General features: G+C 39.0%; 1 protein-coding gene across 1 annotated transcript in view; it reads left to right on the top strand.

Moving 5' to 3' along the window:
- Positions 1–25,675, top strand: part of stat5a (signal transducer and activator of transcription 5a) — a 74,990-nt gene that overhangs the window by 45,333 nt on the left and 3,982 nt on the right. The window contains exons 2-15 of the mRNA XM_041817352.1: positions 4,462–4,599; positions 5,112–5,268; positions 8,559–8,648; positions 11,565–11,739; positions 12,367–12,497; positions 12,820–12,971; positions 13,312–13,467; positions 19,624–19,803; positions 20,577–20,664; positions 21,179–21,301; positions 21,602–21,694; positions 22,574–22,780; positions 23,467–23,561; positions 23,853–23,995. Of these exons, the coding sequence (XP_041673286.1) occupies positions 4,472–4,599; positions 5,112–5,268; positions 8,559–8,648; positions 11,565–11,739; positions 12,367–12,497; positions 12,820–12,971; positions 13,312–13,467; positions 19,624–19,803; positions 20,577–20,664; positions 21,179–21,301; positions 21,602–21,694; positions 22,574–22,780; positions 23,467–23,561; positions 23,853–23,995 (1,918 nt within the window). The 5' untranslated portion in view covers positions 4,462–4,471. The remainder of the gene's footprint in view (positions 1–4,461; positions 4,600–5,111; positions 5,269–8,558; positions 8,649–11,564; positions 11,740–12,366; positions 12,498–12,819; positions 12,972–13,311; positions 13,468–19,623; positions 19,804–20,576; positions 20,665–21,178; positions 21,302–21,601; positions 21,695–22,573; positions 22,781–23,466; positions 23,562–23,852; positions 23,996–25,675) is intronic.

Here is a 25,675-nt window from a genome sequence, read left to right as displayed (position 1 = left end):
ATGTGGTAAAGGGCCTCAGGCCGGTTTCGAACCCCGGGCTGTCCGTGTACGTGGGGCGCGCCTTAAACCACGAGGCCATCTGCGCCCCTATCATAGTTAATAATGTCCAGACAGCATACTATGTGAATACAAAAAAAACAAACCAAAACAAAAAATTTTACTACAGCAATTCATGGTGGTTTTTTAGGTTAGCTTTTAAGTTAAATTTCTTTATGTAGGATTGGACTAGGTTTTTGTTAATAAGGTTGAATAAGGTTGCTGAAAACATGTGATAACACTGAGATCTACGTGTGACTGAATTTTGGATTTAGACTGTTTGAAAGTTGTCCATCTCTTCCTGGCTTGGCTTTATTTCAGCAGGGAAAACACATGAGCCCATGACATCACCAGTCTTGATGTGGAATTACCCTGCCCCCCATCACGACGATTAGACATCACTGAGCAGTTCATATGCTGTTAGCTGATGTTCTTGTTTTTTGTTTTTGTTTTTTTAAGTTTTTGTTTGCTCATTGTGAGGTAAATTTCCCAACTCTTATCAGCCACAGTAGCCTGTGGGTCATTAAAAGCATCATAACAGAGAAATATGTGCCAGAAAACAGAAAATTTAATCCCTTTATTCCATCTCTCTGCTCTGGAACAGAGCCAGGTGTGTTCTCTGATCAGAAGCTTTTTCCAAACAATTTGACAGGATTTTGTTTCCTGAAAGTGGGCGTGGCTTCAACACGTTTAACTGACACGCCCACACCATCCAGCAGGTCATGCTGTCTATTTTTTCATGATTTTGAAGTTTAATTTTAGAAACTTAGAGATGTTTTTCACAACTGAAAATTGGCCTGGTGGTTCATAAAACAGTGGCCTGTCTTACAACAAACCTAAAATACAGATAATTTTTATTACTTCACAGGGACTTCAGTGTTAATGTTGTACAAATACATTTTTTGAGTATCAGACTTGATTAATTAATTTCAAATGCCATAGAAGTTCTAATCAAGATTTGAAATTTTGACATCATTATGTCTCCGTTTCCATGACGGTGGAAAAAAACATTGATGCATTCTGATAGTTTAAATTGGTAGTGTCATGTAAGCCCACGTGGGCTGGGCACATGATTGCATTTATGACAAACTAATGAAATAAAAACATCAAAACCGCAAACACTAGCTCAATAAATGTGGCTGCTTTTTGAAGTCTGTACTTTTGACTGAACACGAAGTTGGCTGTGAATAAGCTATTAAGTCCGAGGTTGAAGTTCAGGACACATACAGGGCAATATGAGTGCAGCAGCATTAACATGAGCTGACAGGATTAGTGTTAACACACACAAATACCATAAGGAGGGCAATTATCTTTGGAGCTCATCCCCCAAAGACACATAAGTAGATAAACAAGCAGGCATACAGGCGCTGTGTTTTTTAAATTATTGCTACAGCAGCAAATACATGCCAATGTTATTATAGTTAACTAAAACTAACTAAATAACTTAAATTAAAATGTAAAAATCATTTTAGTTAACTGAAACTAAATAAAAACTAAGCTTTACAAATAAAACTAGAAAAACAATTAGCCCTATCTCCCAATAGTAAAGAATCCTTTAAAAAATTCCTAGATCTGTCCCCATGTACCTCCCACCGTGGCATTCGCCAATTACTCCCTCCCCAGTGAGGTGGAAACACTGTGAGACAAAGCATTGGCTTCACTATGTGTGGACTATCATGGCAGAAGCATTGCCTGCCGGTGCCAACAGATGCACTGACAGTCTCACCCATGGTCTCAACAGACGACTGAACGTCATGGCAGAGGGTAAATATTCCTCTATACCTCCCAGCATTGTGAGCATTGTCGCTACAATTCGCTGTCTTTCTCTCTGTTACGCTCCGACTCGTCTCCTCAACCAGGCGTGCGTCTTTCAAACCCTATAAACTCCAAAACTTTGAATAGAAACACACCCAAAAATGCTGCTGGGATTGAAGTTACTCATGTCCGCCATCTCCTGGTGTAGAGTGGTAACAGCGTAGACCTCCGCCATTAGCCCTATCTCCCAATGGTAAAGAATCCTTTAAAAAATTCCTAGATCCAGACGGTGATATGTTGCTAACCAACCAACCAACCAACCAACCAACCAACACTGCCGATCACATAACCTCCTTGGCGGAGGTAACAAAGACTAACTAAAACTGTAAAACTAACTAAAACTTTCACTAAAACTAATAAAAACTCAACTAAACCGAAGCATCTTTGCAAAATAAAAAACTAAACTAGTTTAAAAAAAAACATTAAAACTAATTAAAACGTTACCTAAAATAAAAAAAAAAATAGGTGAAAACTAAATAAAAAATAAAACTAATGAAAAATCCAAAACTATAACCTTGATACATGCACAATTTTTGAGTTCATTTTCATTAAAAGCACTTAGTGCCTAACAGGATCATTGCCTTATTAGACAGTCGAGTCACTTGAATGAGTCATTGTTCTCATATTTGAAGCAGTTTCTTGTTCAGGAAGTAGTATAAGATGAAGCATATTCAGTGCTGTTGCTAAAGGTAGAAGAAGTAGTGACACATTGGCAAGAGAGATAGTTACAATACATCAACTCTATTTTCTGTTTCTCTTTTTGCATTAAGTGTGCTAAGTGTAGCCTTGGTCTGCTGCTGTCAATTTCTGTATACAGTGATGCACAAAAGACGCACACAAGCAGAGCCACTGACACCACAGCACCTACCAATACACACAAACACTCACACATACTAACACTGCAAACTTCCCGCATACTCATAACACGCAAGTGTTTTACTGAAATTGACAGTGCCACTTTTGAGAAGGTTAAGGGGTTTGTGTTGACTGGAAACAAGCGGCAGTGACTCTCAACGTGGAGCTGTTGGCTCAACAGAGGAGCCTGTTACACTTTTAAACAAGTTCAGAGTGAAGACACTCAACCTGCTCATCCACCACAGCTCAGGGCTGCAGTTAAAGAAAGACACAAAACATCTGAAGGTTATACTTGGAGGGGGTTTTTCATTACATCTGTCTACTATGAGCTTATGTTTAAGATGTGGAATTTCTAATAAATGCTGCTGCTTTGTTTTAATCACACAACATCTCTTATGGCTAGATGAATTACAGGTTGCAGGCTCCACTGTCAAGCTTTCAATTTGTGCATTTTTAACCTTTTATTTACGTTTATTTGGCCAATAAGATAGATAGAAGACATGTTCCTTCAGAGTCTGTTTAAAGGGATATTTCAGTAATTTTGAAGGTAGTGGCGATAGTAGTGGCATTGACCTCCAGAGATTTCAGTGAGCATTACTCCTCCAAATGGGACATGCTTCAGGAAGCCAGGCAAAAAAAACAATGTTCGTTCAGTTTGATGCAATTTGAATATATATCTTTTTTTGGAGCATTTTATTTTATCACCCAGAATGCAATGCCAGTTTTGGCTACTGTCCACACGCTCTTCCCCTTCAGTGTATCTGAGCAGCTGTTTGCATCTGAAGGCTTCACCAGAGAGAAAACCCACGCCAAATTATGCTCAAAATCAAGCCTATAGTGTTATTTCAGGCAGGCCACTGAGTTAGAGTCAGATTAATGTCATCAGCTGACAGCCAGCTGATTTGCTCTCAGCACGGCATTGGCTAGTTGCACTCATGCTGCCTTATTTAAACTGCTCTAGCCTGGCTATGCTTTGCTGCTCCTTCTGCAAGCTGCTTTTTGCAACCCTCCTCCACCCCAGCTCCTCCTCTATACTTTATCTGACTCAGTGTCTTTCTGTTGTCAATGATGCCTGCTCTAATAAAGAAAATGTATAAACTGCAAATCATGTGTTTCTTGACAAAGTAGAATTGACCAAACTAGTTATTTGTACAAGTTTTTACTTGGTTTTTCACTTCGATAGCTGAAAAAAATTCAGAAGATAAACATAGAAAACCGTAGCTTGTCTAATTATCGTCCAGTAGAAGAATAAATCAACAGCCATAAACTTATCTGAAAGACGAATTTTCATTCAGCTCTTCTGGTTGGAGTTAGTTTATTCAGAAAGTTGAAGACGTTGCGTTGAGCACCAGCATTCAGCAAGGCAGGGAACTCTGGATGGGGGGTGATGCAGGCTGCAGGAACTTAGAATATTTAGAAAAGTATTCACAGATTCAGCCTTCCTTGGCCAATAACTGAGCAGCAGAACATCACATTCACAAAATCCACACCTCTTTTTAACCTCTGTAAGGTGGACCTTTGAGCCACAATCTGATTTTTCTCAAAATGAACCATCGTCTGGGCTTGACAGCTTACATTGTCCTCTATGTGCTGGCTTTAAGTTGCAGGGGATGTCTGCAAATTTCAATCCGAAAAAATGTGATACAGAAATAATTTTCTCTGGATAGGTGTGTGTCACTAAAACGACTTGATGCACTTTAAGGCACTTTCTAAGATGTAGTTACAACTCTCACAATAAAAATGTTTTGATTTCAGGGTGTTGAAGATGGCAGTGTGGATCCAGGCCCAGCAGCTCCAGGGAGATGCTCTTCACCAGATGCAGTCCCTGTACGGACAGCACTTCCCCATTGAGGTGCGACATTACCTGTCACAGTGGATAGAGGGCCAACTCTGGTGAGTTTGTCTACAGAGCATGTTTGTAGATGTGTGCTTGCTCAGTTATGTACAAACATTTGTCCTGCATGTTTGTTTATCCATAACAGCAGATACACTACTTTCTTTTGTAGCAACTCTTTGAGGGAATTCTGTTCCCTTTAGCTGAATTTTTGTTTGGATTAATGCAATTTATGATCAACTACTGAACTCTGTCCTTTTGTTTTCCCCTTTGTATACCTGTTAGTTCTGCTGCTGTAAAAGGGTCTAATGATAATCACATGCCGGCATGATAAATCCCTTGAGCAAGAAGATGGCATTTTTTTCTCCCTCCTCAAATCAGTCACAGTTGTTTTATCATTCGATGTGAAACACTCATACAAACTACTTTAAACTGACAGAGAGGCAAAGACTTGTTTTCTGTCATAAAATCCTGGACATCATTCTTCTATCATGTGCTTTTCATCATGCATGTGTCTGAGGTTGTTATGTATCCAGTCTACTTAAATGTGTCTGTTTGTTTGTGTCAATAGGGATGCCATAGACCTCGAGAACCCGCAGGAGGAGTTCAAAGCCAAACGCCTGCTCGACAGTCTAATCCAGGAGCTGCAGAACAAGGCTGAGCACCAAGTGGGGGAAGATGGTTTCTTACTCAAAATTAAACTGGGACACTACGCCAGTCAGCTAAAGGTAAGTCTCTTGGAATTTTACCTCAGCTATGATAAGGCGAGAGCAGCATACCTATGCATATATAGCACCATACAACTTTATTTTTTTTGGCCTTTCATGCAGCCTGAGACTTTGAGTTTGAAGGAGGGAGGGTTGCAGGGAGCTCATATCAGGAACAAAGACGCTTTGTAGGCCAAAATATTAGGTAAAATATAGGTAAAAAAATATTCATAAAGTAGCGTTAAAGTGACTTTTCATGTTTTCAAATAAGACAAATGAAGAAAATATTTCAATAAGACCATAAAAATCTGAATCATTGGTCAGTTTGAAAGTGATTAGCAGATGTGTAGAAAGTACAGCTGTTCTGTTAAACCCAAACACCTCCCTTTGCATAGCTGCGAGAGAGAGAGCGCAGTGGACAAAATGTTTTTAGAACAGGTTGTTTCCACTCTGAGAACAAGAGTACAGCCTGAGTGAGGGCCTTGGGAACCAGCCAGGCCTGATATTTATGATGGAGCGCCCTGCTCCTCTGTTTGTCTTCTTCCCTCACAGCAGAAAAATAGGCTGTTAAAAAAACTGACTGCAGTTTTAAATTCCTACCACTCTCTTTTCCCTGCTGTGACTATTTGGCTACTTTAATGTCCATATGTTACTTTTCTTTTACATTAGAGCGGTGGTTCTCAAATCGTGGGTTGGAACACACCCTAAAGTCAGTCATGGAGCAAAATCTGGAAAAATGTTGATGATATACGGAAGCCCTAGGCAGACACACAACTGTATGTTTTATTTAAAGGTGCAGTGTATAGAATTAGGGACTTATAGCATCATCAAACAATCAGATTCTAGATTGTGATACTTGCTTCTGATTGTAATCGTTGCAGCCAGTGGCATTTTGATAAATAAAGCCTAGCGTTAGTTTGTGTACGGTAGTCAAACACCCACTTCCCAGCCCCCACAGCCAATCACAGCTCTTTCTCTGAACACTAAGCCCTGCTTACATTAATGCTGATGCATCACACTGCTGCTTCTGCTTGCAAAGCTTAACCTCCTCCACCCCAGCCTCCTCCTTTATAGCATAAAGCTTGTTTTACCCTCATATTTAGATTCATGCTACTATGGATTAATTGCAGTAAAACTTTAAATTCATTTTGCAATGAAATTGATAGATGTATGATGGGAGTGTTCCTGACTGAAATGTTTGTTTTTGTTATTTGCTCTCTTCTGTGGTACTGTACATACATGAAAGTTTTGAAAATCTAGCATGGTAGACACCATGGAGGGGACTCTAATTTTATATATTCAGTTGATAAACACCAGTTTAGAAAGGCATATTTACTTGTTTTATGGTTTATATTTACAAAGTTTGTTCAGCTAAATGCTGCAAAGATAAAAATTACACACTGCACCTTTAATGCATTTTTCTGAGATAACTGCTGGTTGTTATTTGGAGATCTTGATTTATTTATTTATTTATGTCCTTATCTTGGCATAACAAAGATCTCTAGAACAAATCCAAAATTTACATGCTACAATCTGTTCATACATGTCTTCTGAAGGCTTCTGTAATTGTATTTTACTCAAAAACACAATGTTTTGTCCAGCCCTCTGACAAATTAAACAGGTGCATCTCAAAATAGAATATCATGAAAATGTTTGTTTTTTCCTGTGATTTAATTTAAGGAGTGAAAGTTACTTTTATTCTGGATCCATCTCATACAAAGTGAAATAATTCAAGATTTAATTTTTTTTAATGTTGATGATAACCGCTTAAAGCTCACACAAATCGATTATCTCAAAATATTATGATATCACAAAACACCAATCTAAAAAAGGACTTATGGCTTACTGTAGATGGCTGACAGCATTGAATCTGGACTTGATAAAACTCAGTGGACAAAAAGCAGCAGATGACATGATGCCCCAAACCTTCACTGACTGTGGATTCAGTGGACTTCAAGCACCCTGAATTCTGTGCCTGTCTGATCTTCCTCCAGACTCTGGGACCTTGATTTCCAAGTGAAATTCAAAATTTAGTTTCATCTGAAAACAGGACTTTGGACCACTGAGCAATGGTCCAGTTCTTTTTGTCCTTAGCCTTGGTGAGATGTTGATGACATCTGTGGTTCAGGATTGGCTTGGCACTCAGAACACAACACTTGTAGTTCATGACTCCAACCTTAGTCAGGTTTTTGTGAAGCTCCCCTAAGTTCTTGAATCTGCTGAGATCATCTCTGTTGCCTGCGCACCTTTTCTTGCTACACTTTTACCTTCTTGTCAACTTCCCATGAATATGCTTTGATACAGCCTCTGAGAACAGCCTGCCCTTTCAGCAGTGACCTTTTGTGGCTTACACTCCTAGCAGAGGATGACAATGATTGTCCTCTAGACATTTGTCAAGTCAGCAGTCTTCCCCATGACTGCAGTTGTGAGTACTGAACTAGATGAGAGAATGAAGGCTCAGGAAACCTTTGAAAATTACTTTTGGTCAATGTTCTGATATTTTGAGATGCACCTGTATGTTTTGTTCCTCCTAGATTTCAAACTGCAATGTTTTTCATTAACACATTTGAGTGGTTGAACAGTTTTGGACCTGGGTTAAAATTTCTCATTAAGTTGGTTTGGCTGAGTTGGTGGAGTGGGTGCCCCTGTACAGAGGCTATAGTCCTTGTCGCACTAGTAGTTGGATCAATCCCTGGTCCCTGCCTTGTTTGGTGCATGTCTTCCCCCACTCTCTCCCCATAGGTTTCAATTCTCTCTTCAGCCTATCCAGATAAAGGCAAAAAGCCCCCAAATTAAAAATAAGTGAAGACGGTAGGTGTGGGTCATGACTAGGCTAGTTGAAAATCACTGCATTAGAGGGTCTTTTCCACTCAAATTGCAGACTAACACAGGGCTCTTTCCATGTCTTAGTCTATGTCTGCATAAATACACCTATTTGCAAACACTTCAAGCAGGAAATAAGAACAATTCATTTCACAAACTGACTCACAACCTAGTTTTTCAAACAGAAAGTGAAACCCTGAGTTATTACCAAATCCTGAGAGGAAAAAACAAAACTGTAACACATAAACCGCTCAACCACGATGTGTGCGTGTATGCCAAAGAGTCTTGTCTGCATTAGTGAGTGCCGTGTTTCAGAGATGGGTCTCATTAGACTCATCTAATGGCTCTCCAAGTGTCTGCGGGGTTGGCTCCAGAACTTAGCGAGCTTCCTTGAGGTGGCTTAATTGCTGAGCCCTGTGTGCGGCGACCACTCCGCTCGTCAAGAGCTAACAAGCCTTAACAAAGCACATGTGCTTCTTGTCTTTCAGAGCACGTATGACCGCTGTCCTCTGGAGCTGGTCAGATGCATCAAACACATCCTCTACACGGAGCAGAGGCTCGTCAGAGAGGCCACCAATGTAAGTACACTGCAAAATTAAAACCTGCACATATACAGTGCTTATCAAATTTATTAGACCACCCTAACCCTAACCAAAGTCAGGTTTATGCCTCAGCTGCCCTAAATTAACAGCATTAGTAATTACCAAAATCATTTTTGATGTTTCTGCAATGGTTAATACACCAAAATGTAGAAGCTCTTTAAACGAAATTATATTTTTAATGCTAAAATATAATTATTATTGTTATCCATGAATTTTCAAATTTACTGATTTACAAAAAACTGAAAAAAATAGTAAAGCACATTAATATTTCTTGATTAATATGTCAAATTATAGTTATTTACTTGCATTCCTGAACAGAAAAATGAGTTTTAGTGGTTGAATGTTATGCTTGATTAATTTCTGACTTCTCAAAAAAGCCCAGCGAGCCAGCTCAAATTTGGTTGAATTCAGTTTGAAATCCCTCCCCTTAATGTAAGCTGAAAGTGCTTCGTTGAAAAGAAAACTCCTTCCTGCAGAATGTGCATAATACTTTATGCTGGTTGACTGGGTTTTTTTGTACTCAAATTTCCCACCGAGAGGGCCAATGTGCTGTTTAGCGTCTTCCATATCGAGTTGGTTGGTCACTACTGGATCAGCGGCCCATTTGCGCATGCCCGGCGGCATGTTCGACGGTAACCCTATGTGGACAAACTGCCCGAAATGCGTTGCCAGAGACATTACAGGGATTTGAGTTATTCTGTGCTGTAGATGGGTTTATTACGTTAGAAATTTTAATCAGATTAATCATGATGATGGATTAATCCGCATTAACGCGTCAATTTTGACAGCCTAAATAAAATATATATATTTTTGAAGATACTATTTTCAAAAGCTAAAAATATAAAAAAAAAGGAAATACAACCACATTTACCTGGAAAGACCACTGGCAGTCATTTTGACTGTGCATATTGCAGCACTTAAAATAATGCATTTTTCAGCAGCTACGTCTTCATTGCTTAGCAATTCTCATTGTCTCTCTGCCTATTTGATCAGTTTTGGATGTTTAATTACACCAGGCTGAGGAGCTTTTAGGTCATTAGGTTATTATTAAAACCATTTCAGAATGGTGTGGTAAACTACAGTATATTCTACTTGCAATTTACAATTTTAAGTATTTATTTCAGCAAAGAGCAATCCAACTAAACACTAAAAATTAGCTTTGACTGAAAACAACAAAGTGCCTCAATAGGGATAGAAACAGGGATAGAAACAACATTATACTACTAATACTACTGCAACTGCTACTACTATTAACACTAATGATATTAATAATAAAAGTCTTTGACGTAGCACATTTCTTGCAGAATTTCTCTTTGGCTTAGCTTTGGTGCCATGAAGCTTAATTTAGAGTAACTGAAAGCCTAAAACAACCTCAAATAACTCTACACATTAAAAATGAACAAGTTTGTTCCTTTATCTGCTGATCTTACAGCAATAAACTGAAAGGTGAATTTGATCCAGAAAATGCACTTCCACACAGTCTAATGTGTCTAACATCTTTGTCTAATGCCCAACGGCATTCTGAGAAAACCCTGCAGATTGGAGATGTTTGTCAAATAATTTGAATACAATGACTAAAAATACTTAGAGTGACTGAAAACTGTTTATTTTAAACTAAAGTTGTGTTTTATGAACTCAGAAAAATAGAGCTGAAATGGCTACTTATGGATTTTTAAGTCAACTTTTTTAAACAGCCTTTTACTGTTCAGTCTTACAGTGTATGCTGTTGTAGTGAAAAATTAGATTTATGAGAGTAGGTGGTAACTGTAGTGCAGTATTCATAAGAAAAATCCTACTCACATTCTCTAGTAATTAGGACAAATATACTACCTTTGTATGACCCAAAATAAGATATCTATTAATCATCTGTGAATGTTATTTAGACATGATTATTTTTTATGAAAAGGGGAGGACAATTAAATATTTCATAAACAAATCAGATACAAATAGTTTTTATTTTTATGTTCTGAGTTATGTTAGATGATGACAAATAATATTTAAAAACACCCAAATTTGTTGTTAAAATGAACATTTTGGTGTTACTTCAATACAAATCCTAACATAATAAATACATTTCTGTTTGTACTGACTATCTATCATAGGAGACATCAGAGTCTGTGGTCCAGCTGTCAAAATGACCTCTCACAGTCTAGTAGGCATAGAAGTAGGAAGTCTGGCCTGGCCAGTGTTCATGCTCGAGTAACAAGCTTGTAACACAGATAGATCCCATCTCTGACTCACTGCCTTAGGGACTGGTTTATTTGATATCCTTTCCCAGTCGCTGAATATGTAAATTTTCTGTTAATTTTTTGCACGTGATAGCTGCAGACTTTATTTCTCCACTGCTAAAGCCTAACACAGATGGAAGTCAAATAGAAGTCTGATGTTTCATGGTTTGTAAGAGGCACTGGGTTATAAAAGCATAAAGCCAGTAGTGCGTAAAAAACATGTGACCCTCAGTAACTCCTGGGGTGAATTGATTTCCAGTCATAACATGCCTTTTCTATTAGTGGAATGCATATTTGGACTGATTGAATTTCACCCTGTTCAGGAACCATAATGCTCTCTCTACAGACCTTTAAATGACCACATTCTCTGCCTGGGTATGATAAGCAGATTCATGATTTGGAATTTAACATTTAGGTTTGTGCTAATTTGGATTTTGCAGAGAAACATTCTCCCAGCCACATTCAGGCTCCAGCTCAGATTTGTAAACCTGCCTCTTCTCCTAACTCTCCAGTCTCTAGCTATTTCCTTTAACTACTATCATAAACAACCCAGTGACAGACAATATACAGGCCATGCAGCATCTAGTGAAAAACCAACCCCAAACCAGACTCCCGTTTCCTCTGCCTCTCTGACAATGCCTGTATCTGGCTTTCACATCTGTAGTCAAACTCCCCAGTGGGTGGCATGATGGACAGCATGTCTCAGAAATACCAACAGATCAACCAAGCTTTTGAGGAGCTCCGCCTGCTCACCCAGGACACTGAGAATGATTTGCGCAAGCTCCAGCACAACCAGGAGTACTTCATCATCCAGTACCAGGAGAGCCTCCGCATCCAGGGTGAGCCAGAAAGACTGAACCAGTTACTGCTGCTATAAAACATCAGGAGGAACAGTGTTGACAATGAGAAGACTTTAAATGATTTGAACATGCAATGCTATTATATTGGTCTTTTATCAGCAGCAAGATGTTAACATGCATATCTTTTGCTGTTAAATAGAGGAAAAAATAAACACTATTTTGAAATTTTCACTTCATTAACATTTTTTGTAGCTCAATAATTAACTGATTAAGTGAAAAAAATCAAGAAAACAATCATGGTAATGCCATTAATCATTAATTGAAGCTTTAATTGGTTTGTTGTGAAGCTTTTCCAGCTGCTAGTAAATCATCTGAGTCTAGTATATGCTTTAGATTTGAAATATTAAAATTCATGATGGCACAGAAGAACCACATTCTCTGCATACATTTTACAGCAATGGAAAACAGCACATTATGCACTGACAATGCACAAACCTTTGCATTATTCAGAGTGACACCTAGCTCTAATAACATGTGCACTCTCATGAGTAAATCTGTATTACCTGGACATATATGTAAACATACTGTGTGAGCACAGGTCACAGTTTTGTTTTCACTTTCTTATCATTCACCTATATGGATGGCAACAATCCCACCCATGCTCAGCTCAGCTGACCAGCCTGGCCACCCTTCCCCCTGCTGACAGACAGCTCAGAGAGCCCGCCCTCCTTAGCAAGAGAGCCACTGTGGAGGCATGGCTGACCAGAGAAGCCAACACACTACAGAAATACAGACTGGTAAGACTTACTCACACCTTAACTTCATATTAATGTTCTGTTTGTTTTAGTATCATGTGACTACAGTGCCTATAAAGTTTTCACACTTTTAGATATTCTGCCCTTTTATTGATTTTATAAATCAGTCATGATCAATATAATTTTGATTTTTTGGCAGAAAAAAATCACACAAAACTAATGTAAATTAAATGAAAATATGTAAGAAGGAATAAATGACTGATTTATTGAGCCAATAAAAGGGTAAAACATCCAAGGGGGGAATACTTTTTAAAGGCAGTGCATGCGATTAAAAGTCAAACTCTGTTGTTGTGTTCACACACAGGACTTGGCAGAGAAGCATCAGAAAACACTGCAGCTGCTGAGGAAACAGCAGACCATCATACTAGATGATGAGCTGATCCAGTGGAAGAGACGGCAACAGCTGGCAGGCAACGGGGGCCCGCCGGAGGGGAGCTTGGACATCCTGCAATCCTGGTGAGTTCTCCTCCACCTCCCACCAAGATCACAGCCACTGGACTCCAACAAAAAGAAAGGGTCACTGCTTTACAAGCTTTCAATTGACTGCCACTGGGTTTATTTTCAAGTTTTGGCACTTGATTAAAGGGATATACGACTTGGCTGCTAGGCAAGCTCTTACTACTTTTCTTCTTTTCTGGGAGAGGAAAGCTTTAAACTTGTCACTGAGGATTTTCATAGATGTTTAAACTATGTTCTCCTGAAATTAAGTGAAGTTTGCATTCGCTGGAGCATCATTGTCTGTTCTTAAGTTTAATTCTCACTTTTTGTGCATTCTTTATGTATGTTTGTGTGCCAGGTGTGAGAAGTTGGCTGAAACAATCTGGCAAAACAGGCAGCAAATCCGGAGAGCAGAGCACCTAAGACAACAGTTACCCATCCCCGGACCAATCGAAGAGCTCCTTAACGAACTAAACAGCACCATCACCGATATCATCTCAGCACTGGTCACCAGGTGTGTGTGTGTTTATGTGACTAATCTGTCTAGATTAAGAGGAAGTAGTTGAGCTGTTGTCTGTTTGTTGTGTATGTTTGAGAATCATCTGGTTGGCTTCATGCTTGGCTGCTGTAACCAGGACAGGACAAGTTTTATAAGCAATGGTGGAATTTGGCCATGGTGTGGGACTGTAAAATCCACCATTTGACCTTAACCTCAACCATATGCCTCAGAGAAAATAATTAATAATAAAAATAATTTTGACTTAATCTATAAAATGCATGTGTAAATGTTTCTTCATCTAGATTTTATTTATAGATCAAAATCTTTCTAGAACAGAGGTTCTTAACTGACCAAAAAGCAGGTAGCAGAGCTGTTTTCAATTGGCTTGAATTTGTACCCTGGAAGAAAAAAACAGACATAATAAACAAAGCATCCATACAGTTGTTTGCATTTTAAAACTGCTCAAAATTATCATTGAAACTGATTACGTCAAAGTTTTTAAGTAGTGGATATAGTTATCATTACTTGAACATTTATGTTGCTTAAACTGTACAGTGAGAACATTCCTGTACTTAGAAATTCCGTTTAAATCCAACTCAAAACGACTGGGGTTGAATATCGTTTGGGCTTTTTTAAGATACCAGTGCTAAGTTGATACTTTTTAAACAGTACTGGTACCCAAACTGTGCCTGAATCAAAACTTTTAGGAGGGAAAAAAAAAGCTATAATGGGTAATGGGACAAAAAAACTTTTTATTGCAAAGGCATTTGCAATTATAAATCCACTTTAAACACAGTCAATTAATTAAACCTTACCCAACTCTGATAAATTATATTTTTTCTTACAACTCTACCCTTTACACTAAATTTTTGAAATGGTTTTTTATTAAGAGTCTACTCAGTGTGTTAGTCCTTCTAGAACCTGCAAATGGCCTTTGAATATTTTGACTAGGTTTTGTTAATACTACTTTGTTGTATTTTATTTCAGTACTTTTTATTAAATTTGAATCATAAAGTTAAGCATATGATGATACATTATATATTATACATGATGATCTGTCTGTGTGCACACAAACTTCCCCTGGCCACACAAGTGTGCCTTGAGGAAAGTCTAGGTGTGCCATGGGAACTTGTCCAACCATACGTTATTACTATGACTTTATGGCAAGTAGCCAGCTGTATCCAGGCCTGCCCACAGATCTGGCTGGAAAACCCTTCAGAAAAGGCCCTCCCCAGATGTGATTTATTGATGATATCAGAGTATGTGAGTTGTATCAGTAGCATTGGTGCTAGCATCCTGGATAGCAGTTACCTCATTTAGAGCTGAAAAGGATGGCAAGCTAATTTTGGGTTGATTGGATTGTGTCATTTGACAGGTTAAACTATTTTGCTGTTTTTTTACCACTTCTTTTTACCACTTTTGGCAAATTTTGGACATTTTTTTTTTTTTACCTTTTTCCACATTTTACCCCTTTTTACCACTTTATTGAAACTTTAACCATTTTTTGCAACATTTCGCCCGCTTGTGATCTATTTTGCCACCTTTTTGACACTTTCAACCCAACAATTCAACATTTTTGACAATTTCCACACTTTTCCCTTTGACCACTTTTTTGCTTTATTTTGTCCTTGTTTTTAATCACTTTTAACCCATTTTTTTCCACCTTTTTTACAACATTTAAGCCTTTTAGGACACTTGTAACCCAATTTTGCTACCATTTGACACTTTCAACAAGTTCTTGCCTATTTTAACCCATTGTTTGACCACTTTTTTACCAATTTTTGCCAATTTCTTACTTTGTTTTGCCACTTTTTTCCCAATTTTGCCATCTCCATGATCCCCCAGTTGGCTGGGCCCCAGAACGCTCTTCCCTTTATCTCCTCTTATAGGCCACCTTCATTGTAACATTATTTAAAAAGTCTATTCTGTATCAATTTAAATATGGTGTACCTTGAGATTTTGGCTTAACCTTAGGTGTGCCTTAGGCAAAAAAAAAAAAGAAAACCACTAGTTTAGATTATACATTGGGAGCATAGTTTGAGACTGGAACAAGGTAGCTGAATAGTTGAATCTGTTGGAGAGCGTGATCATTTTGATGAAGCGTTTAGCAGAGCAAAAGTCGTACCTCTTAAGGGCCAAGCTATTCCCTTTTTCAAACCGTTGGCTAAGATCTGAAATTAGGACACAAATGTGGATGTCAAATGTCATTTAGAGATTTTCAACATCCTCATGTGTTGTTTGTTGAATGTACATTGAGGCACTGTCCTTTTATGCACTTATTGTTGACCTTCACACAAGCCACTCCTGGTTACACAACCATAGTTACTTTTTAGGTCATTAGAGTCTGAGACATTGTCTATGTATAAAGTTGAATTACTGTGGCATTCAGTTTACCCACTTCACGATTTCACCAACAGGCCGTACTGTATGCTGTAAAAAAAATGATGTGTGGGAATCTCCCAGTATGTTTGTTTGTGTACGCTCAGTAAGAGTGTTGACTGTGTGAGTAATAAAACACATCTGCTAATGTGAGGACATGACGTAAACGAAAGCAAACAGTCTTTCAGCAACCTTATCAGAAGCACAACAGAGGAGCAACTGGTGCATCTATTCTCAGTGCATTCAAGACTTAATATAAAGACCATTCATGACCATTTCACACCCAAATTCTCCTGTTGTTATGTGCAATTGTGCAACTTTTAGAAAATGCTTTGAATCTTTTGTATTTGCATTCTTAAGGGGTCATTTCATGAGAAAAGCAATCTATGTTGGCTGATTGAACACTAGAAATAGGCAGCATGATGTGTGTTTTATCTCCAACTGTATACAGCTTCATAATGGTTAGAAAGAATGCGAAGCACACAAGCCAGTTTCTCATTCGTGAGATCATTTTCCTTGATTTAATGGATTTTTTGTTTCCTGTAAATCCCTCATCTGATTGAAGGCCATTATTTTCTGCACAGCAATAAAGGACTTCAGTATTTACAATGGAACTACATTAAGATTTAATCACAGATAAAGATGTTTTAAGATGGGGAAAAATCCTGCTCTTTTCAGTTTTATCACTGGAGATGTATCATAATCAAGGTTTGGATTGATTTAGAACTGCAGTAGAATGGTTTTGAAATAATTACATTGAATGAACGATCAGACGCTTTCACATTTATAAAGTTAAAGCATGAGCCCTGTCTGCCTGCCTTAGCCTGGGGTTGATCTGAAGTTTTTGACAGCATCCTCTCCCACTCTTGTTGAAGATTGTCCCTGCAGGGACTCATAACACTTGAGAGGCCATGTTTCTGTTACAGCGATTCCTGGTTGGCCCAGGACAAGCTTGAGCCCAGACAATAATGCACTGCTATCACGCAGAGTAGAAACACAGGCTTATGGTTGACCCACCTTCAGGAAGTCCCCTGAAGCTTTTCTTCTTGAGAGGAATCGGGGTAACATTGTCAGAAGGAAGTCGTAGTTGGTCTTTTTATGACCTTCTGTTGGTGTGCAGGGTTACAACGAAAGATGTCTTTAGGATGAATGGAGCGGTGCGTGCCAGCTAGATCAGGGTGACAACTGGAGCTGAGCTCATTTATTATCTGATACACAATATTAATCATTTTTGGCATGATTTTGCTTGATTATATTCAGTTAGACATATTTTCAACTTTTATTTATAACAAGAATATAAAATGTATGTGTTTTTATTCAAGTTCAGAGTGAATTTAAATAAAACCCAAAAAACAAATGAGACTAGGTTTCATAACCGTTCAGTCAGTTGGTGGCGTCATGTGTCCGTAACGTTGTTTTGTGGTCAGCAGGTTTAACCAGCTCATTTAAATCACAGCCTGGGTGCTAGTTTAGCTCAGTTGGTAGAGCAGGCATGCATACACTGCTACTTTGTTTCATCATTCACAAGATTCCCTACTTTTTATGCCTCGGGGAAAACTAATGTGTACATTTCATTTTGTTTTATTTTATTTACGTTATTACGTGCATACCTGAAGTTCTATCTGAAGTATAGCCAGTCCATATTGTCCTCCACCTGATACATCCATATCTGTTATCCATAATCCAATCCATTATTGTTTCTTGTTTGTTGTTTTTCCCTTCTATGAGCAAAAGACAGCTATAGCACATACTGTAGAGCGCTTCTGTTGTAGAGTGGTTGACACTCTTTGACCTACACTCAATCACAGAGACTGTGGTGGCATACAATGAGCAGTCGGGATTGCTCTTGTAGTGTGGCCAGTCAGTTGTCCAAGATAGGACAAGATTTTTGTTGCGTAGTCTGACATGGTGCCGTTGTGAACGACCAAGAAATCGTGTAGTCTGAGCCAGCCTTTACAGTTGGATGGACATTTGTCATGTAATTGAAACATAAAACTGACAAAAGTGGCCAGATTATATTTTTGAGTGTATGCATCATTCTTATAGTCACCTACAGGCCTGTCCACAGAATCAGATGGGTCCCTGAAAAACCCAGTGAATGGGCCCTCCTCGGTTGTGATTTTCTGATGATGTCAGTGCATGCGTGTTGGACCAGTAGCATTGGTGCTAGCATCCTTGCTAAAAGTTCCTTCATCTTGTAGCTGAAGAAAGTGTCAGGCTACTATGGTTTATAATGGTGATATTATTAAATAAGCCTGCTTTTAACCCATTTTCTCCACTTTTCTCACACATTTTTGCCACTTTTAACCAACATTTGTCTTTTTTTGGCTACTTTTAACTTTTTTGCCACTTTTTGCCACTTCTTACCAGCTCTTAACTCATTTTTTACCACTTTTTTCCATTTTTAACCAAATACTGCAACTTCTTTTGCCTCTTGTAAACCTTTTTTTTTTTTTTTTTTTTTTGGCCGCACTCAACCCATTTCCCTGCTTTTTTCACTTTTAACACATTTTAGCCACTTATTAACCCTATTAGCATAATAACACCACTTACTACAACTTTTTTACCCATTTCCACCATTATTTGCCATTTTTCTATGCCATTTTCACTCCCACTATCAAACCATTTTGGTCATATTTATGCCAGTTTTGCCACCCACTTTTAGCCCAATACTGCTGCTAATTGCACACTACTTACCCATTACTACCACTCTGCTGCCACTCTAAAAGAAGTGTTTCCACTTTTTAGCCACTTTTAACCCTGTTTTACCAGTTTTTGTTACTTTTATCCCATTTTTGTGACCAATTGCTACTCCAAACTCATTTTTACCACTTTTTGCCATTTTAACCTGTTATTGCAACTTGCAGCTTTTCCATTTGTAACCCATTTGGCCATTTTTTACTACTTTTACAAATTTTTGCCACTAGTTGCCACCTTTTACACATTTAAAATACCTTTTTTCCATCTTAACTCAATATTGTCACTTTTAACCATTTTTGCCATTTGGTACTACTCTTAACTCTTTTTCACCACTCTTTGCAACTATTAGCCTATTATCACCATTTACTGTGATTTTTTTCCATTTCCACCAATTTTTGCCAGTTTCCAACCATGGCACCATTCGCACCTACTTTACAACTTTAAACTAATCTTTTTTGCATATTAAACCTAGTTTTTCCACTATTCTTTGCCCTTTTTAAACCATTAATGCCTCTTCTTGTTGCCACTATTACCCATTACTGCCACTCTTTTACCACCCATTTTGCCACTTTAACCCATTTTTGCCAATTTTTTTGCCACTCTGAGCCAAGTTTTTCCACTTTTCACCAATTTTTGCATAATTTCGCACATATTTCATTCATATTTTTCCACTACAGTTGTCTCACTTTTTTCTACTTTATGTTCTGGCATCCTTACATCTGACATTACTTTCTAAATGGTTAACAGTAGTTCAATGTGCCGATCCACATCGTTAACATTACCCAAAAAGTAATTCTGCTTTGAGAAAAGCGTCTTACATCTTTATATCATTGTACTACAGCAATAATAAATAAAATTAATTTTTGTTGCTTTGATTAGAGTGGTTATTGTTCAGGTTGAAAATAAAATATGGTTACCACCTTAACTTTAAAGGAACCATGGGTTTTCTGAATTCCATAGTCAGCATTTGCTACCTTCAGACTCTGACGAGGGAATTTTAGACATTATGTCATCACTCTTCAATGACTGCTTCAGCTACAGTCATGAGTTACACTGATCTCTGTTTCTGTTTTTCCCTCTTGATCTCCACAGCACCTTCATCATTGAGAAACAGCCTCCCCAGGTGCTAAAAACCCAAACCAAGTTTGCTGCTACAGTACGCCTCCTAGTGGGGGGTAAACTGAACGTACACATGAACCCTCCACAGGTCAAAGCCACCATCATCAGTGAACAGCAAGCCAAAGCCCTGCTAAAGAACGAGAACACGAGGAAGTAAGTCCAGTGCACTTGTTAATGACAGACATCTCCACTCTGATGACTTTTGTAAGTTTTTTTTTTTTCCAGGCATCAATCTGTCATTGATACTTTTATCCAAAGAAGCTGTGCATATTTACATGGTAGCATCAACTTCATAATCCTCTTCCTTGTGTACACATTTTTTTGGGATCCCCACCTCTTTAGTGGGGACACTCTGATGAGCTCCCACGGCGCCGTTAAGATAAGAATTCTTAGTTGTCTGCAGGGATTAGAGGGTCCCAGGATGAACTCAGGCCTAGTGTGTCTCCAGAGCTCACCACAGAGACATGTCCGGAACTTGAACAATGCCTCAGAGGAATCTCTGGTGTGGATGCTGAATCCACATTTAGCCTGCGCCACCACCTCAGTCCACATTCCTCTTGACTCACAGAAACCTTCCAAGACAGCAGGTCAGCCAGGCAGCCAGCGGTTGAATGGGTTAGCGATACAACAGCTCAGCTTAGGACAGCATCTGCTTTTCTACACACAAACCAATCGCTATGGCACCTAAATCCACAGGCCAAAGACATCTGTTTGGTGTTTTCTCATGTTGAAATGATAAAGATGGTGGCTGTTAACGTTTATTATAATTACACAGAAAATGAGCCCTATTCCCTAACCCACTTGTTATTCACACAGCTTGTGTCATTTTAATTTGTTCATGGAAGAGTTTGGTTCTCAGAATTGGAGTGCCTTACAGCAGACATTATGGCTAATTGACTTGCTTCTTAACTGCCTCTCTTACTCAGTGACAGCAGTGGGGAAATTCTCAACAATAACTGTGTGATGGAGTATCACCAGACAACAGGCACTCTGAGCGCACACTTCAGGAACATGGTGAGTTTAATATCTCATTGTGTACAGGTACCAGGGACTCAGACACACAATTACATGCTCTCAAGCCAGGCAATTTTCTCAAATGCTTGCCATTTCCATCAGTTGTATTAAAATATAATGCAAAAGTGGCTCATTGCTGTGCTTAAACATTGTTTTTATTTACATAATTTCCTGTAAATATCTCTCCTTGCTCTGAAATATCTTCAGTTGCTCAAATAAAATGTCTATATGTTGAAATGATATTTAGTCAGACTTCAAAGTAACTAGATGCACTGAAGCTGCAGTGTTATTATGTCACGACTGCAGCGCTGATTGAATTGCAAAGCATGCAGGCACATACACAGTCTGCCTCTATCTACATCACACATGTTGTAAGCAGCATTCCCTCCAGACCTCTATGGATTATTTACATGTCTGTGTGGATAAGGCATGCAAGCACTGTGCATATAATGCTAGTGTGAATACAGGAAATCCATTCTTGTTCTCATTGTTACACCTGTCATCTTTCATGTAGTCTTTGAAGAGGATCAAGCGATCGGACAGGCGAGGAGCAGAATCGGTCACAGAAGAGAAGTTCACCATTCTGTTCGAGTCGCAGTTTAGCGTCGGAGGCAATGAGCTTGTCTTTCAAGTGAAGGTGAGGAGTGCAGAAAAAGAGACTGCATTAGCCTTGAACTACATGACACATCATTCTTACTAATACAATAGAATGAATCAGTTTATTCTTATGCCTTAGAAATGAGCATAGAGCATCTACTAATACTCCTTCACACATCTGCTCATTTCCACTCCTCCTCTCTTATTCCCAGTGGTTATATGATATTTCAAAAGGTCTCCTTCTTCTAGCACACATACAAATACTATTTGAAGGTCATGTGTATTTTTCATTATGTGCTGCATTGTTACACCAATGGTTCTTTCTTCTGTCTTTGTTCAGACCTTATCACTTCCTGTAGTGGTAATAGTTCATGGCAGCCAAGACAATAATGCCACAGCTACTGTACTGTGGGACAACGCTTTTGCAGAGCCAGTGAGTACATGTTTCAGTTTGAATGTGAGTCCATGACACAGGTGGAGTAACGGGTGGTTTGCCTCTGTTACGATGAATCTTTTGGCTTGGCAAGAGTATGTTTCTGCTGAGTGTTATGATGGTTAATGTGTAAAGAAGTAGATGATGATGATAAACAAATGGACCCTTCAGATCAAAACATAGGAATTCAATTCTTGTAGCAAAACTGACAAAGAAAAAGCAGACTTTAAACAACAATGTAAAAAGTTATGTTTAAATGTCTGCATTTCCATGAAAAGTCCATATTTTCATGCTCACATTTAACTTTAAAAAATAACACCACCATTTTAAAACTAAATTCCTGCCCTACCTATGTTATGTACCTTAAAAATGTCAGTTTCAACCCTTACTAGGAGGCAGAAATGAAAGCTGTTCATCTTTAACATTTTTTACTATGGTTTCAGAATGATGAGGTCCGTTTGTGAACAGCCACATAAACCTAGCAAAAAAAGTAAGGACATTTGTGTTTGGTCAATTATTTCGGTTGCCACTCAGGCCTCTGATTGTCAGCACCTGGGGGTACCAGAAGATCAAAACAAGAATCAATAGCAAAATAAGCTGTTTGGCATTGGCAGAGAAGATTTGGAATATTTTTCATGGAAGCAACCTGCATACTCAGCTCTGCTGCTCATCCCATAAATGCATGTTCCTTACAAATGTGGGACCATTTAAAGGGAGACAAACAGGCTTTCCAATTGTACAAGTTTTATTGCCAAGAAGCATTGTTATAACAAAGAAATAATCTACCAAACACAAAGTTCCTTACTTTTTGTGCTGAGTTTATTTAAAATAATGCTGCACCTTCATCTGCTTACTCTTTTGTCTCCTCTCCATCCACAGGGGCGGGTGCCTTTTCTGGTACCAGACAAAGTGCTGTGGCCTCAGCTGTGTGACGCCATTAACATGAAGTACAAAGCAGAGGTGCAGAGTAACCGAGGCCTATCTGAGGAAAACCTGGTCTTCCTTGCTCAAAAGGCCTTCAGCAGCACTAGCAACAACCCTGAAGACTACCGTAACATGACAATGACCTGGTCGCAGTTTAATCGGGTCAGCATTTGGTCTCTTTCTTTATCATTATTTCTATATCTGTATGCCAACACAGCTTATATAAAGTGTGTAATACTTATTTATCATCATCAGGAATTGATGTATAAATGTATGAAGGGTTTCATCCTTGCATATTTAAAATGCCCGCAGGCCAGTTTCAGTCAGCCATTTGTGCAGCATGCTTCTCCTCCATTGAATCATTTACTATTGGTTATTCATACAGAGAGATAATTCGTGCTCCATTTGCTCAGTCCCTACAGCCCTTTTCTGTAGTCGGGTTGAGTAAGAGTGCCTCATTGGTAGCCAGGTTTTCATCTTAATGTGCCTGTTTGTCCACACAGTGAAAGGCTGGGAGCCTCATTTTCTGGCTCAAAGCAGCTGGTGATGGAGGAGCAGGCACACACATTCAACGCGCACCGTCACTCTCATTCGATTACAGGAACATCAGCCACTTTACAGGCTGCTCTGTAAACCACACACAGTTTCACCCCCTCTTTTTTAACCTTTACCCAAACACATAGCTTATACACCATACAGCTGCTCTCTTGGTTAAAATATAAACACAAATAGGAGGAGAACATGCTGTTCTCTGTATTTATGGACTGTATGTTCAAATATGTACATGTCTATTTAAGTCCTGTGTTCCTATTTTGAAACATTCTCCTTTAAACTCTTCCTGCTCACAGGAAAGCTTGCCAGGGAGGAATTTCACATTTTGGCAGTGGTTTGATGGTGTAATGGAACTCACAAAAAAGCATCTCAAACCACACTGGAATGATGGGTAAGCAACCTGCAGAGGTTTCTGTTAGTTTCAATCTTAGACTGAAAAATTGGCTCCTGTCCCCTGTTTTTTTTTTTTCAAACCAGCAGCTGGACTGCATGTTCTGTAGGAAATGTTTTTCCTGTCCTTATTTTGTCAATTTCACCAACTCAGACGGAGGTTCAGTTTTATGTTTTTCCATGGCAACCTGGGGAGCTGGACCCTGGTAAAATGGGGTTGTAATGAAAGAAATAGGTGGTCACAGATTGCACTTACAATGTTTTTCTCCTGTTTATTTGTCTCCCTTTATAGGGCTATATTGGGCTTTGTAAACAAGCAGCAGGCTCAGGACATGCTCATGTCCAAACCCAATGGTACTTTTCTCCTGCGCTTTAGTGACTCTGAGATTGGAGGGATTACAATTGCATGGGTGGCAGAAAATCCTAACAAAGCAGGTAAGATATGAAAAAGTTTATTTTACAGTAAAGACATTAATAAGAACAATTTAAGGTTAATTTAAGGGATTAAATCAATACAAAACTGTAAGATAGAGGTTTAATTCTCAGCCAGAGCCTACCCGGTATGACCTGGCCTGCGACCCAGAGCAAGTTTGAGCCAAAATCCATGCCCCTCTTCTTGGGTCGGGGTTGGGAAGGTCTCAGGGGGAGTTGGTCATCCTGCTGACACTGCGGCATTTTCCTGTAATAACGTCAGAACAACTTCCGGAGATGCAGACCCACTGGAGAGATTATAACTAATTTTTAATTAAGAAGTCTTTTTAATATAAACTGCATTCCAAGGGGTTTTCCTAATGAAGCTCCGCATTAGTTCATGCAGGACACGGTAGTCATACGCCCAGGCATGATCAGCTGATGGCCAGCTGATCCCAGTTATCACCTCCCAACCCCCACAGGCAATTACAGCTCTTTCTCTCAACACAGCGGGGTATTTACATATGATATGCTTCTCACAAATCCCTGCTTGCATTAATGCTGATGAACCATGTTGCTGCTGCTGCTGGTAAAGCTTAACCCCCTCCACCCCAGCATCCTCCTTTATAGCACTAAGCTTGTTACACCCTCATATTGAGATTCATGCTCCTATATACTAATTACTTTTGAACTAATTTTCTTGTATTCAACACACATAGTCATTGCTTGAATAACCCAAGGAGCATCTTTTGAACAGAGCCTTCTCCGCCAAGTAAAACTGTAAATCCATGAAAAAGTACTACAAGCCTAGTTCACTAAGCGCCATGCCCTAAACTCACTATTACAGACAATATTTGCCTTAATCATGTTTATTGAACTTTAACTTTCTGGACACTTTGAGAAACAAGCAAAGAATGGAAATAAATAAGTAAAAATATAGATATTAATGTAAAAAAAGTTATTATTGTCAATAGACTCTGATTTAAAGTATTAGAATAAAGTAACACTGAAACATTTGAAACTGAAAGGTGATAAACTGCCCAGAACTACTGCAAGGTAATGTTAAACATGTTCTTAGTGACATAATGCTTGAGGTTAGATATACTCGTGACTTTGTAGCAAACTTTGTCAGCATCCTTGTTAAGCTGACGGTGTGGACTGCCACATATCTTAGTCCGAAGGAGACACCTTGCTGTGTCTATGTGAGGTTTAGTCCATCCATCCATATTCTTCAGTTTCTTCAAAGTTGTAGCAGGTTAAGCAAGTACTTTCTGGGTCTTCCCTGAGGTTTCCTCCCAGTTGGACGTGCCCAGAAAGGGAGGCAGCTAGGAGACATCTTGATCAGTTACCTAAACCACCTCAACTGGCTCCAGTTGATGCAAAGGACCAGCGGCTCTACTCTAAGTTCCCTCTGGATGTCTGAACTCCTCACCCTATCTCTGAGGCTGAGCACAGCCACCCGGAGATGACTTATATTGGCTGCTTGTATCCACAGTTACATTCTTCTGGTCATTACCTAGAGTTTGTGACCACAGGTGAGGGCTGGGAGGTAGATCAACCAGTAAATCGAAAGCTTTGCCTTTTTGCTCAGCTCCCTCTTCAGCACAGCGGTTCGGCACAACACCTTACAGAAATGTGGACGCTGCACCAATCAGCCTGTCAATCTCACGCTCCCTTTTACCCTCACTCGTGAACAAGACCCTG

Source organism: Cheilinus undulatus, linkage group 21 (assembly GCF_018320785.1).
Source record: "Cheilinus undulatus linkage group 21, ASM1832078v1, whole genome shotgun sequence".
NCBI lineage: Eukaryota > Metazoa > Chordata > Actinopteri > Labriformes > Labridae > Cheilinus > Cheilinus undulatus.
Note: the sequence above shows the minus strand (reverse complement) of the source record. Positions and strands in the feature narration are given on the sequence as shown.